The sequence below is a fragment of the Lissotriton helveticus genome, chromosome 12 (assembly GCF_964261635.1).
Source record: "Lissotriton helveticus chromosome 12, aLisHel1.1, whole genome shotgun sequence".
Lineage (NCBI taxonomy): Eukaryota > Metazoa > Chordata > Amphibia > Caudata > Salamandridae > Lissotriton > Lissotriton helveticus.
The window spans coordinates 872,899,650-872,914,018 of record NC_136073.1 but is presented as its reverse complement, the minus strand read 5'-3'; the positions used below and the strand labels follow the sequence as shown (position 1 = coordinate 872,914,018).

The 14,369-nt window shown below is 43.7% G+C and overlaps 1 protein-coding gene across 1 annotated transcript in view; it reads left to right on the top strand.

Moving 5' to 3' along the window:
- The window catches only part of TMEM38A (transmembrane protein 38A), a 58,784-nt gene extending 44,819 nt beyond the window's left edge, over positions 1 to 13,965 (top strand). The window contains exons 2-6 of the mRNA XM_078671306.1: positions 3,307 to 3,463; positions 5,259 to 5,443; positions 8,133 to 8,220; positions 9,316 to 9,433; positions 13,370 to 13,965. Of these exons, the coding sequence (XP_078527432.1) occupies positions 3,307 to 3,463; positions 5,259 to 5,443; positions 8,133 to 8,220; positions 9,316 to 9,433; positions 13,370 to 13,606 (785 nt within the window). The 3' untranslated portion in view covers positions 13,607 to 13,965. The remainder of the gene's footprint in view (positions 1 to 3,306; positions 3,464 to 5,258; positions 5,444 to 8,132; positions 8,221 to 9,315; positions 9,434 to 13,369) is intronic.
- The last annotated feature ends 404 nt before the right edge of the window (positions 13,966 to 14,369 follow it).

The following is a 14,369-nucleotide window of genomic DNA, read 5'->3' as shown; positions in this document are numbered from 1 at the left end:
ATGGGCCCCAGGACGGGGAGCAAGATCGAGAACGCTGCGCTTACAGCCACGGCCCGTGGAGGGAGTTTCGGTGGGGCGGAGAGGCGGGGCGAGCGAGGGGCAGGGTGGGGGGTGCTAAAAACCGAAGTATGGATAATTGAAGGTAAGTAAACAATTTAATTAATAAAACGAATTTCGTAGAGCGCACTGCATCGCAAAATGTGATGCAGGGTGCGCTACGAAATTCGTTTTATTAATTAAATTGTTTACTTACCTTCAATTATGCATACTCCGGTTTTTAGCACCCCCCACCCCGCCTCTCTGCCCCACCAAAACCCCCTCCACGGGCCGCGGCTGTGCGGTTAGCAATTGGTAGTACACACCCACACACACACACACAGAACTGGCCTCACTTACTAACATATGATTCCACATTACGGAGATGCTGTCACTCGGCCCTAGCAGGGCCGTCACTCCCTCCCCTCCCCCCCTTTTTAACCCACGCGGCGCCGGGTCTCAGGGGATTACCCTATCCCTCCTTTGGTTACTTTGTCCTAATTTTGTTGTATCCCTCACTCACAGTAACGCACCGTGGCTAATATAGCTAAGATGTAATATGTCACTATGTCTGACATGGTAGTGCCGCAGTCTTTGCAAGGGCAATCCTCCAAGTACTATCACCAGCAGCTCATCCTTTAACTCACCTGTTAATAACCCGGATTGCATGCTGTTCTGCATAACTTTGTTGGTGCCGTGGAGGATGATAATGCACTGTTCATGTTGTTTGGAAATATGAAAAATACCAATAAAAAAATGTAACACCTTCAGCGCAGCGCGAATTTTCGCGCTGTGCTAAAGGTTCTAAAAAACGGGTGTGGTCACGACGGAACGGTTCCGTCATCAGCACAGCTCAACCGACGCTGATGACGGAACCGTTCCGTCATAAGCATCGAAGGGGTTAAACAATTTAAAAAAAAAAAATAATGGCAATTTGCTACTTTGATGTGTGCTGCAGAATGCTATACAGAAAAGGGGGTGGTGGTGATGAACAGAGTGTCTGAATTAAGCAGACCACTCTTACCCAGTCCAAAGATCAGGGCTTGATCCATCACCGTTATTTATCTCACTGCCCCATCCCAGCTCAGAACCTGGCTATATGCAAATTAGTCTGTCCCTGGCCCAGTGCATCATGGGAACAGGGCAGACCAAACTACCAAGCCAATTCTTCACCAGAAAGGAGACAAGCTACCGGGGACCGGTTTCTGGCATTTCAGCCTCGTCGGCCCGGCTTGCTTGAATCCTGATGGAGCAGTGAGCAAGGGACTCATGTCTGAGTATACCCTGCCACACCTATAGTGGCCAAAAACGATTCAGAAAAGGGGGTGGTGATGAACAGAGTGTCTGAATTAAGCAGACCACTCTTACCCAGTCCAAAGATCAGGGCTTGATCCATCACCGTTATTTAGCTCACTGCCCCATCCCAGCTCAGAACCTGGCTATATGCAAATTAGTCTGTCCCTGGCCCAGTGCATCATGGGAACAGGGCAGACCAAACTACCAAGCCAATTCTTCACCAGAAAGGAGACAAGCTACCGGGGACCGGTTTCTGGCATTTCAGCCTCGTCGGCCCGGCTTGCTTGAATCCTGATGGAGCAGTGAGCAAGGGACTCATGTCTGAGTATACCCTGCCACACCTATAGTGGCCAAAAACGATACAGAAAAGGGGGTGGTGCAGAATGCAGCACACATCGAAGTAGCAAATCGCTAATATTACATAGAATTAGCAAATTGCCATTATTCGTTGTTTATATGCAGGATGGGACACCTTCCTGCACATAACCAATCATTCCTGCGACACATGCACCCTTGCACTATGGCGCAAACGTGTCTGAGTTGGTGCTAGGCAGCTATTTTTAGTGGTAGCGCTAGAGAAAACACAGGGGTGCATAGTATTCTTGTAAATATGGCGTATCGCTGCATTTTGGAAATGGTGCAGCGCACTGATGCACAATTTGCCACAGTGCCGCGCTGCACAATTTCCTTGTACATATGCCCCAGTGACCGTAATTTTTCACGGCTTGATACATAGTGCTGCAATGGATTGAACAGTTAATAACTGCAAAATGTGGCACCTAGGCTGTTTCCAAAAAGCATTGGTTCCCACAAGAAGCAATATTTTTCTTTATTTTGCTTATGAGGATTTTGTCAATAAAGCGATTTTTATCATTCATTATATTTATTTCGGAATATTATATCCACAAAGCATCGTAAAGTACAGAGCAATTGTAAATAATTTTAATTGAATGTTATTAAAATACAGTACGAAACTGATAGAAGGAAAACTAAAATAGTTTTTGTGCAGCATGGCACATCTTTCAACCTCTGCAGAATTAAAAAATAAGTAAAACATCTACAGAATTAAACATTAATTGAGCAGCATACTTTGATGAGACTTAAAAAAAACAATACATTCCATGACTGAACATGGAACATTTTAAAAACACAAGGTACAAGTGAAGATTGTAGTGCAGAAAAATATGTTTCTCTGTAAAAACAAAAAATGTTGATAAGCATTTTGATCATATGCAGACCCCTGTTAAAATCTGCACATTATCTAAACCTCTGTACACGGGAGGCCCACGTGTATTATATATATATAGGTTTTCTGGGGCGTCCTGGAATGTTCATATGGGTGAAATTACTAGAACTCCAGAGGTGTGCAAGAGATATTGACACTTTACAAGAGCTTAGAAATGGATAAGGCCTCTAGGCACATAAAGGGGAGGGGCCTGTCTGTTACCCACCTACTGGTTTCTTATTGGACGTGCATTACCAGAAAATACACAGCCTTGCTTCACCTGATTATAGTACTGGGTTATTTCCGTCCGCCTCAGGAATGATTTATAGTGTTACAACTACGTCAGTGCAGGCAAAGGCCTCAAGGCCTTTTTCATAAGTACACACATTTGTATTGCCAGACTTCAGAAGTTAGGACGTTATAAGTATAGCCTGCTACCCAGGATGTGTTTCTGCATGTGTGTGAAACAACCAGCCATTGCGCCATATAGTAAAACAGCAAATTTGCTTTCTTTTACATAGGTATGTTAAGGTGTGGCTGTGTTAAACATGTTCTGCATAACTTACCTTTATGCACCATAAAGCAAAAGGTGCAATGGTCGTAGAACTATGTAATTGGAAAAATGTGAAAAACGCGGACTAGTGTAGATACTATGCATGTAAGTAGTAAAACTGGTCTCCAGGTACTTCCAGTCTATACATTCCTATGTACCTGAGAAACTCAAGCAGTTTTTCTGTTTTTTTTCCCAGGCGCAGTGGAGTTGTCCCGGCGGAGCCCGGTCGCGTCCTGGCTTTGCGCCATGCTGTACTGCTTCGGCAGTTACATCTTAGCCGACATACTGCTTGGCGAATCGCCCATTGACTACTTCAGCAACAACTCCCATGTGCTGCTGGCCTCTGCAGTCTGGTGAGTACATCTTACATCAGAAATGTTGCCTCTGGGGCTTCTCAGTGCTTCATTTGTAAAAGAATAAGTGACAGGGCTCTTATCAGGAGGCCACTGCAGCTTGCAACACACATTGCCCCCGCCAGCGCTGCCAATGACAGCCCCAACACAACTCCTAACCATCACACGCCTACAAGTGTGACAATTCGGACTATTTCAGACCCCCAAAGCAATAAGAATGGCTTGGGTGGCAGGTAATAGTCATTTTAACATATATTGAATTAATAATTAACTGTTGTTGTGGTCATCTCTAAATTAGCCAGACAGCGCCACCTTGTGGCAGACTGTCAAAAGTGCTGGTGTTGACAATTCAGTGCTAGTGACGTGCACCAGAAACCTGTGGCTCAAATTAAGCACGGATGCTGTACCATTTGGCAGATATAATGACTGATTTTGCTGAACGTGGCCCCAGTGTTTGGTTTTCATTTGGTTCTGCTTCTTGAGGTATTAGGGAAACCTCATTTCTTTAAGTGATTTAAGACATTGATATGTCACAGAACCTACAAAAAACAAATGACATGTTACAGTTTAACACTTAAAGCAGTCCGCAACCCAAATGTTGCCAGGTAACCAGTGCAGATGGCCTGCCACTGCGCGACAACATGTGCAGCATGGTTTTTATGCACTTTTGATCCATCTGAACTAAAAATACGTTTTTGTGTCAAAATATTCAAATGATGCAGCATGTGGCAAGTGCAGCAAATCCATAATTATATGGAAATTGCAGCAACCACAGAATCGCATAATTTCAGTGCTCCTGGCTATAAAGCAAGCACCTCTAGAGCTGGGCCTCCAGCAACAAAATTGGAGCTCTCATTTACAATTTATTTTGTTGAGAACATAAATGGAACTTATTTGCTCAAAAATTGAATAGTGTGTGTAAATTTCCAGCTTCTGGTTGGGCAATTAAGGATCTACAGACATTTACAACTCAGGAAACACTGATAAAACTACTTCTGTGAAAGGCAGTGGTAAGTGTTTTTCAAGGGTCCGATAGGGAAGGGAAACCCCAGTATTTCATAGGAATATAGGGGAAGGTGTTTTTCCACTGGGAAAATGGTTTGCCTGCACAAAAAGTGAAACAAAAAAACCTTGCTCAAATGCACATTACTAGCAGGTATAAACCGACAGATTGTCCGCTTCCTGGAGTAATAGGGGACACAAGGAAACACAAGACCTAAGTAGAAATCCATGCATAGTCCTAGGGATCTTTGTAAATCCCTAAAAAATAGGAAGTGCAAACTCACTGTGAAAATTCACTAAATGTGAATTTGCACCCAATATTACACATGAAGGTGTCTTCTTGAAAGGACAGTAAGTGGCCATCCGTGGCAGGGATTTAATGGAAAATGTTCTCACAAATTCAAGTGTTTGTGGGTTTTCATAAACAACTCCCCAGCTCTCTCAGAACCACATAACAATCTAAAGCCTTCTAAGATTTACTTCTGTCAATGGCAGGAATAAGTTTGTTTTCAAGGTGGGAATGGGATGAGAGGCTCCCAAAACAGGTGGGCTTGTTTGGGCAAAGGATTTCTTCTAGGGAAAAATATTTTGCTGTGGAGAAAAAAAAACACAGGGCAATAGCGCGCTATTTAAAATTAAGCGAGGTGGTAAGAGAGATAAGAAGTGTGTTTCTGCAGTGCCTTTGGGCTTGTCGCCTGAAGCCTGCACCAGCCATTCTGTGTCGTTTACGGCTCAACATTGTCACCAGGTGGACTCCTTGTGAACAGCATATGTTCTCTTCCCGCCTTTGCAGGTACCTGATTTTCTTCTGCCCCCTGAACCTCTTCTACAAGTGTGTGAGTTTCATGCCAGTGAAACTCATCTTTGTGGCCTTGAAGGAAGTGGTCCGAGTGCGCAAGATCGCTGTCGGCATTCACCATGCTCACCATCACTACCACCACGGCTGGTTCATCATGGTCCTCACCGGATGGGTCAAAGGTAACTGGGGCGCCTTTCAGGTTACGTTGCCCTTCTTGATCCCTCCCATCCAAAAGGAAGGAGGTGCGCTGTATGTTGGCCGATGAGTTTGGAAGAGGCGCTCTCTGTTGGCTCAAAATATTGTACTGGGTTTATGCAATTGATATGGGCCCGGTGATTTGGCCAGTGAGATCGCAAGATAGCGGTGTGAGTTGGCTTTTAAGATTGGGAGTGATTTTTATGCATTGGCTCATGAGTGCTGTGCAGTGGCTCATGAGATAAAGAGGTGCTATGCATTAACTCGTTACATAGGAAGATGGTACAGTCAGTCAGTATACTCAGGAAACTGGAATTAGATTCTAAGTATTGGCTAATGAGATTATAATGGGTCCATGCTTTGGTTCATGAGATTAGAACGGGTCCATGATTTGGCTCTTGAGATTTGCAGGGGTCCATGCATTGGCTCATGAGATTAGAACGGGTCCATGCATTGGCTCATGAGATTAGAACGGGTCCATGCATTAGCTCATGAGATTAGAATGGGTGCATACTTTGGTTCATGAGATTAGAGTGGGTCCATTCTTAGGCTCATGAGATTAGAACGGGTCCATGCATTGGCTCATGAGATTAGAATGGGTCCATGCATTGGCTCATGAGATTAAAATGGGTCCATGCATTGGCTCATGAGATTAGAAAGGGTCCATGCTTTGGCTCATGAGATTAAAATGGGTCCATGCATTGGCTCATGAGATTAAAATGGGTCCATGCATTGGCTCATGAAATTAGAATGGGTCCATGCATTGGCTCATGAGATTAGAAAGGGTCCATGCTTTGGCTCATGAGATTAGAACGGGTCCATGCTTTGGCTCATGAGATTAGAACGGGTCCATGCATTGGCTCATGAGATTAGAACGGGTCCATGCATTGGCTTATGATATTAAAATGGGTCCATGCATTGGCTCATGAGATTAGAAAGGGTCCATGCTTTGGCTCATGAGATTAGAACGGGTCCATGCATTGGCTCATGAGATTAGAACGGGTCCATGCATTGGCTCATGAGATTAGAACGGGTCCATGCATTGGCTCATGAGATTAGAACGGGTCCTTGCATTGGCTCATGAGATTAGAACGGGTCCATGCATTGGCTCATGAGATTAGAATGGGTCCATGCTTTGGTTCATGAGATTAGAACGGGTCCATGCATTGGCTCATGAGATTAGAATGGGTCCATGCTTTGGTTCATGAGATTAGAACGGGTCCATGCTTTGGCTCTTGAGATTTGAAGGGGTCCATGCATTGGCTCATGAGATTAGAAAGAAAGGGTCCATGCTTTGGCTCATGAGATTAGAAAGAAAGGGTCCATGCTTTGGCTCATGAGATTAGAAAGAAAGGGTCCATGCTTTGGCTCATGAGATTAGAAAGAAAGGGTCCATGCTTTGGCTCATGAGATTAGAAAGAAAGGGTCCATGCTTTGGCTCATGAGATTAGAATGGGTCCATGCATTGGCTCATGAGATTAGAACGGGTCCATGCTTTGGATCATGAGATTAGAACGGGTCCATGCTTTGGATCATGAGATTAGAAAGGGTCCATGCTTTGGCTCATGAGATTAGAACGGGTCCATGCTTTGGCTCATGAGATTAGAACGGGTCCATGCATTGGCTCATGAGATTAGAACGGGTCCATGCATTGGCTTATGATATTAAAATGGGTCCATGCATTGGCTCATGAGATTAGAAAGGGTCCATGCTTTGGCTCATGAGATTAGAACGGGTCCATGCATTGGCTCATGAGATTAGAACGGGTCCATGCATTGGCTCATGAGATTAGAACGGGTCCATGCATTGGCTCATGAGATTAGAACGGGTCCTTGCATTGGCTCATGAGATTAGAACGGGTCCATGCATTGGCTCATGAGATTAGAATGGGTCCATGCTTTGGTTCATGAGATTAGAACGGGTCCATGCATTGGCTCATGAGATTAGAATGGGTCCATGCTTTGGTTCATGAGATTAGAACGGGTCCATGCTTTGGCTCTTGAGATTTGAAGGGGTCCATGCATTGGCTCATGAGATTAGAAAGAAAGGGTCCATGCTTTGGCTCATGAGATTAGAAAGAAAGGGTCCATGCTTTGGCTCATGAGATTAGAAAGAAAGGGTCCATGTTTTGGCTCATGAGATTAGAAAGAAAGGGTCCATGCTTTGGCTCATGAGATTAGAAAGAAAGGGTCCATGCTTTGGCTCATGAGATTAGAATGGGTCCATGCATTGGCTCATGAGATTAGAACGGGTCCATGCTTTGGATCATGAGATTAGAACGGGTCCATGCTTTGGATCATGAGATTAGAACGGGTCCATGCTTTGGATCATGAGATTAGAACGGGTCCATGCATTGGCTCATGAGATTTGAAGGGGTCCATGCATTGGTAGGATGAGGCGTTTCTTTATAAAGTCGGGTGAGGCGCTGCTTGTTGACTCATGAGGTAGAATGAGGCGCTTTGCACTGGTCCATACAGTTGGATGAGGTGCTGCTTGCTGACTCGTGAGCTAGGATGAGGTGCTTTGCACTGATTCATGCAGTCGGATGCGGCGCTGCTTGTTGACTCATGAGGTAGGATCAGGCATGTGCTAGGGCTCATCTATAAGACACGTGAGGGGTGGGGGGAGCCCTTCACACTGGCCTTTAAGTCTCACTCTCTGCTTCTTTCACAGGCTCCGGCGTGGCATTGATGTCTAACTTCGAGCAGCTGATTCGGGGAGTCTGGAAACCAGAAACAAATGAAGTTATGCACATGACCTTGTAAGGAAGTTTATTAAGTATTTCATTTATGTTTTGGTGTTGTGTGCCACTAAAATTAGCTTAAGGGCATCCCAGTGCTTCATAAAGAGCACAGTAATTCAAAGAACAATTAAATCAAACAGTTTACAGAGGAATGGCCTGATTTATATCTTGGCGGTTTCGATATTCCGTCACAACGGCGACGGAGTATCCATATCGCCAAGACTGTGGTCTGTCACTTGATTTAAATGCGGGATAAGTATAGTAAACCTACCTTTACCTCTATATTCTTACCTAAAAGGTATTTTGGTAGTCAATATCCTGGGCACAATATTTTAATGCGTGATTGAAACCAAATCTTCTCATATTTAGCAATTGGTTAGGGATCTTGCTCCCGCTGGTCTAATGTTGGGTTCCTTTTTAGTTTTTTTGTATATTAAATGATCTGTAAAGCCATTTACAGTGATTCTGTGGGATGGTTCAGCATTCTGAAATATTACGCATGCAAGCAAATCAGTTGCTCAGTTTGGTCCCATTTCTCTCTAACTGCACCACATCAATTAATTTTAAAGATTGTTCAGCGCTGTGATCAAAATATTTAGAGAGATCCAAAATGTAGGACTTTGATTTGACATTTTGATTGCAGAACATGAGGAACTGGATTTGGGAACTTTAAAAGTCCTCGAAGACCCAATGTTTTTTACAATATACTGAACTGAATGTAAATTCATGATTTGTGAAAACAAAACCCGAATTTACACAAAAAAAACATTTGTGCAAATAAGATGCGTGAATTGTAAACTGGCCGATAGGAAACTTTAAATCCTGGATTGACTCAAGGTTTTGAGTATCATTTGTGGGGCAAAGCGTTATTATTTATTGTAACATGGAAGATTTATTTCACTATACTGGCTTGGGACTGGATACCGACAAGCAAGTGTCCCAGTGAATTGGCATGTTATGTGGTAGTTGCTAGCCACTTGGCTTCCACTAGCAACCTTCAAACTTAAGATCCAGTTATTCCAAGTTTTGCCATGCATTTTACTCAGCTAGCCTCCTCATGAGTCCGTTGGGTGGTATTCTACTGAAACTAACTGCAGCGCGCTTCCTTTGCAGCCCCACCAAAGCAAGTCTCTACGGAGCCATCCTCTTCACCATGCAGCAGACCCACTGGCTCCCCGTCTCCAAAGCCAACCTCATCTTCTTCTTCACACTCTTCATGGCCGCCTCCAAGGTATGTGTCGGCAGCTTCTGGTCAAGCATACTGCACAACACTACAAGACCAAAGTTTGAGACGTTTTTGCGGGTGGGCGGGGGTAGGGGGGATGTGGAAAGTTTAAGCAAGATGACAAATGCTCTTTACTTTAGAATTAATCAGTAACATTTCAGTTTTGTTGTTTCATAGGAAAATAATTACAAAGTAAATGTCTATAGTTTTATAAGAACTGAATTAAAGGAAAGTTTTATAGTTTTACTAGAACTGAATACAAAGACTTTTTTTTGTAGTTTTATTAGACCTGAATAGAATGAAGAGTTTTATATTTTATTTACAAAGAATACAAAAAAGGGATGGCGTTCTATAAGAACAGAATACAAAGAAAATCTATTGTTTTATAAGAATTAAAAAACGGTTTTAAATAGTTTTAGAAGAAGGGACTAAAAAGGAAAAATCTATAGTTTTATTAGAACTAAATACGTAGCGAAATAGTGATTTTTTTTTTAGAAATGATTTAAAAGAAGAGGTCTGTAGTGTTATTGAAACTGGGTACAACGAAAATCATTTATACCTTTGGTGTAAGTGAAGAAAAAATAAAGTTCTGACATTTTATTAGAACTGAATATAATCTACCATACAAAGCAGTTATTTCAAGATTCCTACATTAGTTTTTAATATAACCCAAAACATTCTCCACAATTTGTGATTTTTACCACTTAGTGAAGTATCTGTCTTTTGTAAGCCCAATCTTAAAATTCAAAGGAAATGCCATAACATATTGTGGTTCCAAACCATTTTCTTTTGTGGCCTCACAACGCTTACAAAATATTTTTCAAAAGCTCTCTTCATGGTACCTGATGCCACAATGTTGAATCTGTCAGGGACTGTCCGGGACTATGTGGGGAACACAGTCAGGGACTTGGGCAAGGACTGGGATCTGGGTAGAAAACGTACACAGGAAGAGGAGAACAGCGCTGCCCAGGATCATACAGGGAGTTAGAGGAGAAAAAGGGATCCAAAGGGGAAGCCTGTATAAGTGAACAAGATGGGTAAGACTCAAAAAGGAAGGGCACTCACAAGGTAATTTTAGGGTTCAGACTAACTACACCCAGGACAGACGTGCAAGACATATATATAATACAATATTAACAATAAAGGGGAATGTGGGATAAAGCACTCAGGAGCTTCACACGGTAAGACTGAAGCTCAGTAAGTTTCTCACCCACTATTGCTGTTACACATACTGACTGCAAATACCCACATATAGGATATGCATGTAAAGGCAGGGTCTGTGGAGCTTATACCTATGGTGATATTATAAATGCAACTCAAAGACAACACACACAGTGAACAAGAAACACCACCTAGGTAGTCAGCTGAGCCCACGGACCCTGGCGATCGAACAGGAACATGCAAGGCAGAAACAGCAAGGGGGTAGAACTAAACACTAGCACAATAGACAAGGAGCTAGCAAGGAGGAGTGCTTAAAAGGAAAGGAAGGAAGGAAATCACAGGGCACACTTGGCAGAAAGCAGGTAACAAACATACAAGGTAACAGAAGCAAGACAGCAGAATAGAAAGATAGCAAACTAGAACTGGAACCAAGGAAATGGGAAGAAAGGCAGGGACTGGAAAGGGATATACAGAAGGGGAGGCTACAAGGGTATACTAGAATAGTGAAGGTTAAGGAATCAAGAAAACAAAGTAGCATAGAAGGCAGTGCTGGGGCAGGAACAAGAATTGAGCTAAAGCTCAGGAGTCTAGGTAGCACTGCAGGCAGTGCCAGTACAGGAATAGGAAATTACTAAGGCTTTATGAGTCAAGGTAGCACTGCAGGCAGTGCGAGTTCAGGAACAGGGAATTAGCTACAGCTCAGGAAACAAGGAGTCAAGAGCAATGCAAATCAGGAACAAGAAATAGCTGAAGCCCAGGAACAGGAAGAATAACTATAGCTCAGGAACTCAGGAAACAAGGTAGCACTGCAAGCAGTGCTAGTTCAGGAACAAGGAAAACAGCAGCAGGTCAGGAACAAGGTATAACTAAAGCTCAGGAAACAAGAATAGCAAAAGCTCAGTTAGCACTGGAAACAAGGATCGGTCTCACCGGTAAACAGCTACAATGACCAACCTTGGCCTGAAGGGAGCTGGAGCTTAAAAGAGCTCACAGTAATCATATGCATCAGGTGTGAGGAGGCTAGCAGCAGCCAGCCACAGGTGAGCTGAATTCCTCTACCCATCCTTGGCCTGCAGGGGTGTAGACGAAGCAGAGAGCAGGGAATTCTAGGTAATAGAGTTTCCAGCATGAGCAGACTGGCTTCCACAAACCCGGCATGGATTGGGAATGGATGACAATTCTTAAATGATGTCCAAATGCCTGAGAGTCAGGATAGGCATACAGGGGAGTGTCTGGAGGCATATTAGAACACTGGAAAGCCCCACAATTTGGCCCCCTGGTGGTGGGCACAAGAGCACAGGTAGTGAATCGTGACAGAATCAATGGGACTTGATTAATGATGTCTCAGTGGCTGGCAAAGCCACAAACTATAATTACCAGAATGCATTAAGAAGAGGATTTGAAAGGCATCTCAGTTAGAATGCTGAGTAGAATCAGAGGCTGCACCTCACATATCTGGTTTCAAATAATTCAAAGTCACAAAAGATGTATCAAGCCAGGCAAAAGTTTGAGTTTAATCCACATTCTTGTTATTAATATCCTTCCCTTGGAAATACAAGAAATACAAGCAAGGGGATGCTGTAAGAGTCAGTGCAGAAAACCAAAAGACAGCCACATGATGATCGCCAGGTGATAGTAGGACGTGGAATGTGTTGAGAGGACAAGACGACCCCACTGAATTCCTTTGGTTTACTTGAAGTTCCAACCACTTAAGGGACGTTCAAGGGGAAAATCCAGGGCACTCCAATGTCTGTCTGTCTGAACGAGCACACAAGGGTACCTCTACAGACCTACTGGCCGCCATGATGGCTGAGTGGCAGGAATGCCAGATGCCACATGGCGGAAAGATGAAACATCGCCCCTGATCCACCACGGATTACGCGTAGGGGTAGGTTTGCAGGCAGAGACCGCACACCGCTTGGGTACCTGACTCATCTGTGCAGGTCCCACAGGAGCAGACTGCGGGGCACCTTAGGGATACACTTAGGGTTGCATCATTATAGGCAGGACCAGTTGGCCTGCACCACTACTGACCTTAAGACTAAAGGTTGTATTAATTTATTTTAATTCACTGTGTAGTACTGAGCACTGAGGTCCTGAGGAATTGCTTGAATTGCAAGAAACATGTCGACCTAAATAGAGGGTTGTAGATATTTCGCCGCCAACTTACGTGGCGTATATCTCCCCTCCCACCATTTTAACCAAGGGAGCGAGCCACACCATTAAAGTTCTTTGTGGACTAACCCACCTTTTTTAATTCACCACCACTTTTTCACAACTACACATTCACCTGCCCTCTCACACGCATGCACCATATGGCTGGAACAAAAGATCCCGATAAAGAGCCCCTTCGCGGGTGCCCGTCAGACATTGCAGCGCCAGTCTGACAAGGAGCAGAACCCATATGATGAAGCATGACACCTAGCTTGCTGGGTGTGTGAGGGTTTTAGTTCCCAAGAGGGAATCCCCCCTCCCTCTTGAATACCTCTCTCTACACTTTATATACACACACTCCATTTGCATAGTCCTACCGGGGAACTTTATACTTCTTTTTGCTACTTGGAAAGATGAAACATACACTGGGTAATATAATACTCTTTAAAAGTCGCCTGAAATTCCACGGCTCAGATTCTCTATTCAGTGCATAATCAGAACTTCTTCTATATGTGGGCACTCCAAGCCGAGAAGTCCCTGTCTCCATTACTGCAGTGGGGGAAATACACCCATTCATCTTTTGGTCGGCTTGTGTTTTGTGCTCACCAATTTCCCGTTTCATTTCAGATCTTCATGACAGCCACCCACTCTCACGCCTCGCCCTTCACTCCCATCGAGGCCTTCGTGTCTCCCATCATCTTCGGTTCCATTGGCTGGAGCCATGATGACCTTCACCATGACGACCATGGGTCTTCCCACGACAGCTCCCACAGCAGTGCCCACGCGCTAGCACCGCCCGCCGCCAAGTCCAAGGAGGAGCTCAACGAAAGCACCAGAAAGCGGAAGGCAAAGAAGGCCGAATGAGAAGCGACCCCAGTTGCACATGTCCACACTGGAATGAACTCCTGCACTGATGCCCCTGTGCTGCAGTCTACACATCAATGAAAGACAACATGTGTCAAAACCATAGTTTCTAATAAAATCAATGCACTGTAACTTATTTAAAAACCGAATCCCAAGTCTCTTACGCCCCTGTGAGAAGGAAGTACTTTGAGACCAGGGTGCCAGAAGGAAGCTAGTATCATATTATATTTATAAGGTGTTTTAAACATTTTTCTATATTATTTATGACACATTGGTCTTGAGGATTTTTGATGCAAAGCCTTTTTACATGGCAAGAAAGATTCAGAATTGATGACAATAAATGTTTTCTGTGAAATATTCTCTTAGACTTTGATTTGGGTTTTGCTGTTGCCAATTTCTGTTGACAGATCTATGAACATGATCAGTGCCTAGTTACATGTGGTTGGACAAGGCATTACATTGGGTTTAAATCAGAGTCTAATAAACAGCTTTAGCAAAGGAAATCAAACACTTTTTGACTACTAAGGCCCTGGTAACGTCTAACTATTCAGGTCACTACTATATCCATACCTTCTTTTCATTAATGCCTGTTACCCTCAAAAACCTTATAAAAAAGGTGCCCCCACACAAGTTTCTACATGTACCACAATATCCTGCGTGGATGCTCACATACTATTGTTCATCAATTTAACCATTGTTTTTAGCTCAATTCAGATGAGTTTCTTAAACCAATCCACTGCTTAAGATCTTATATAAACACCAA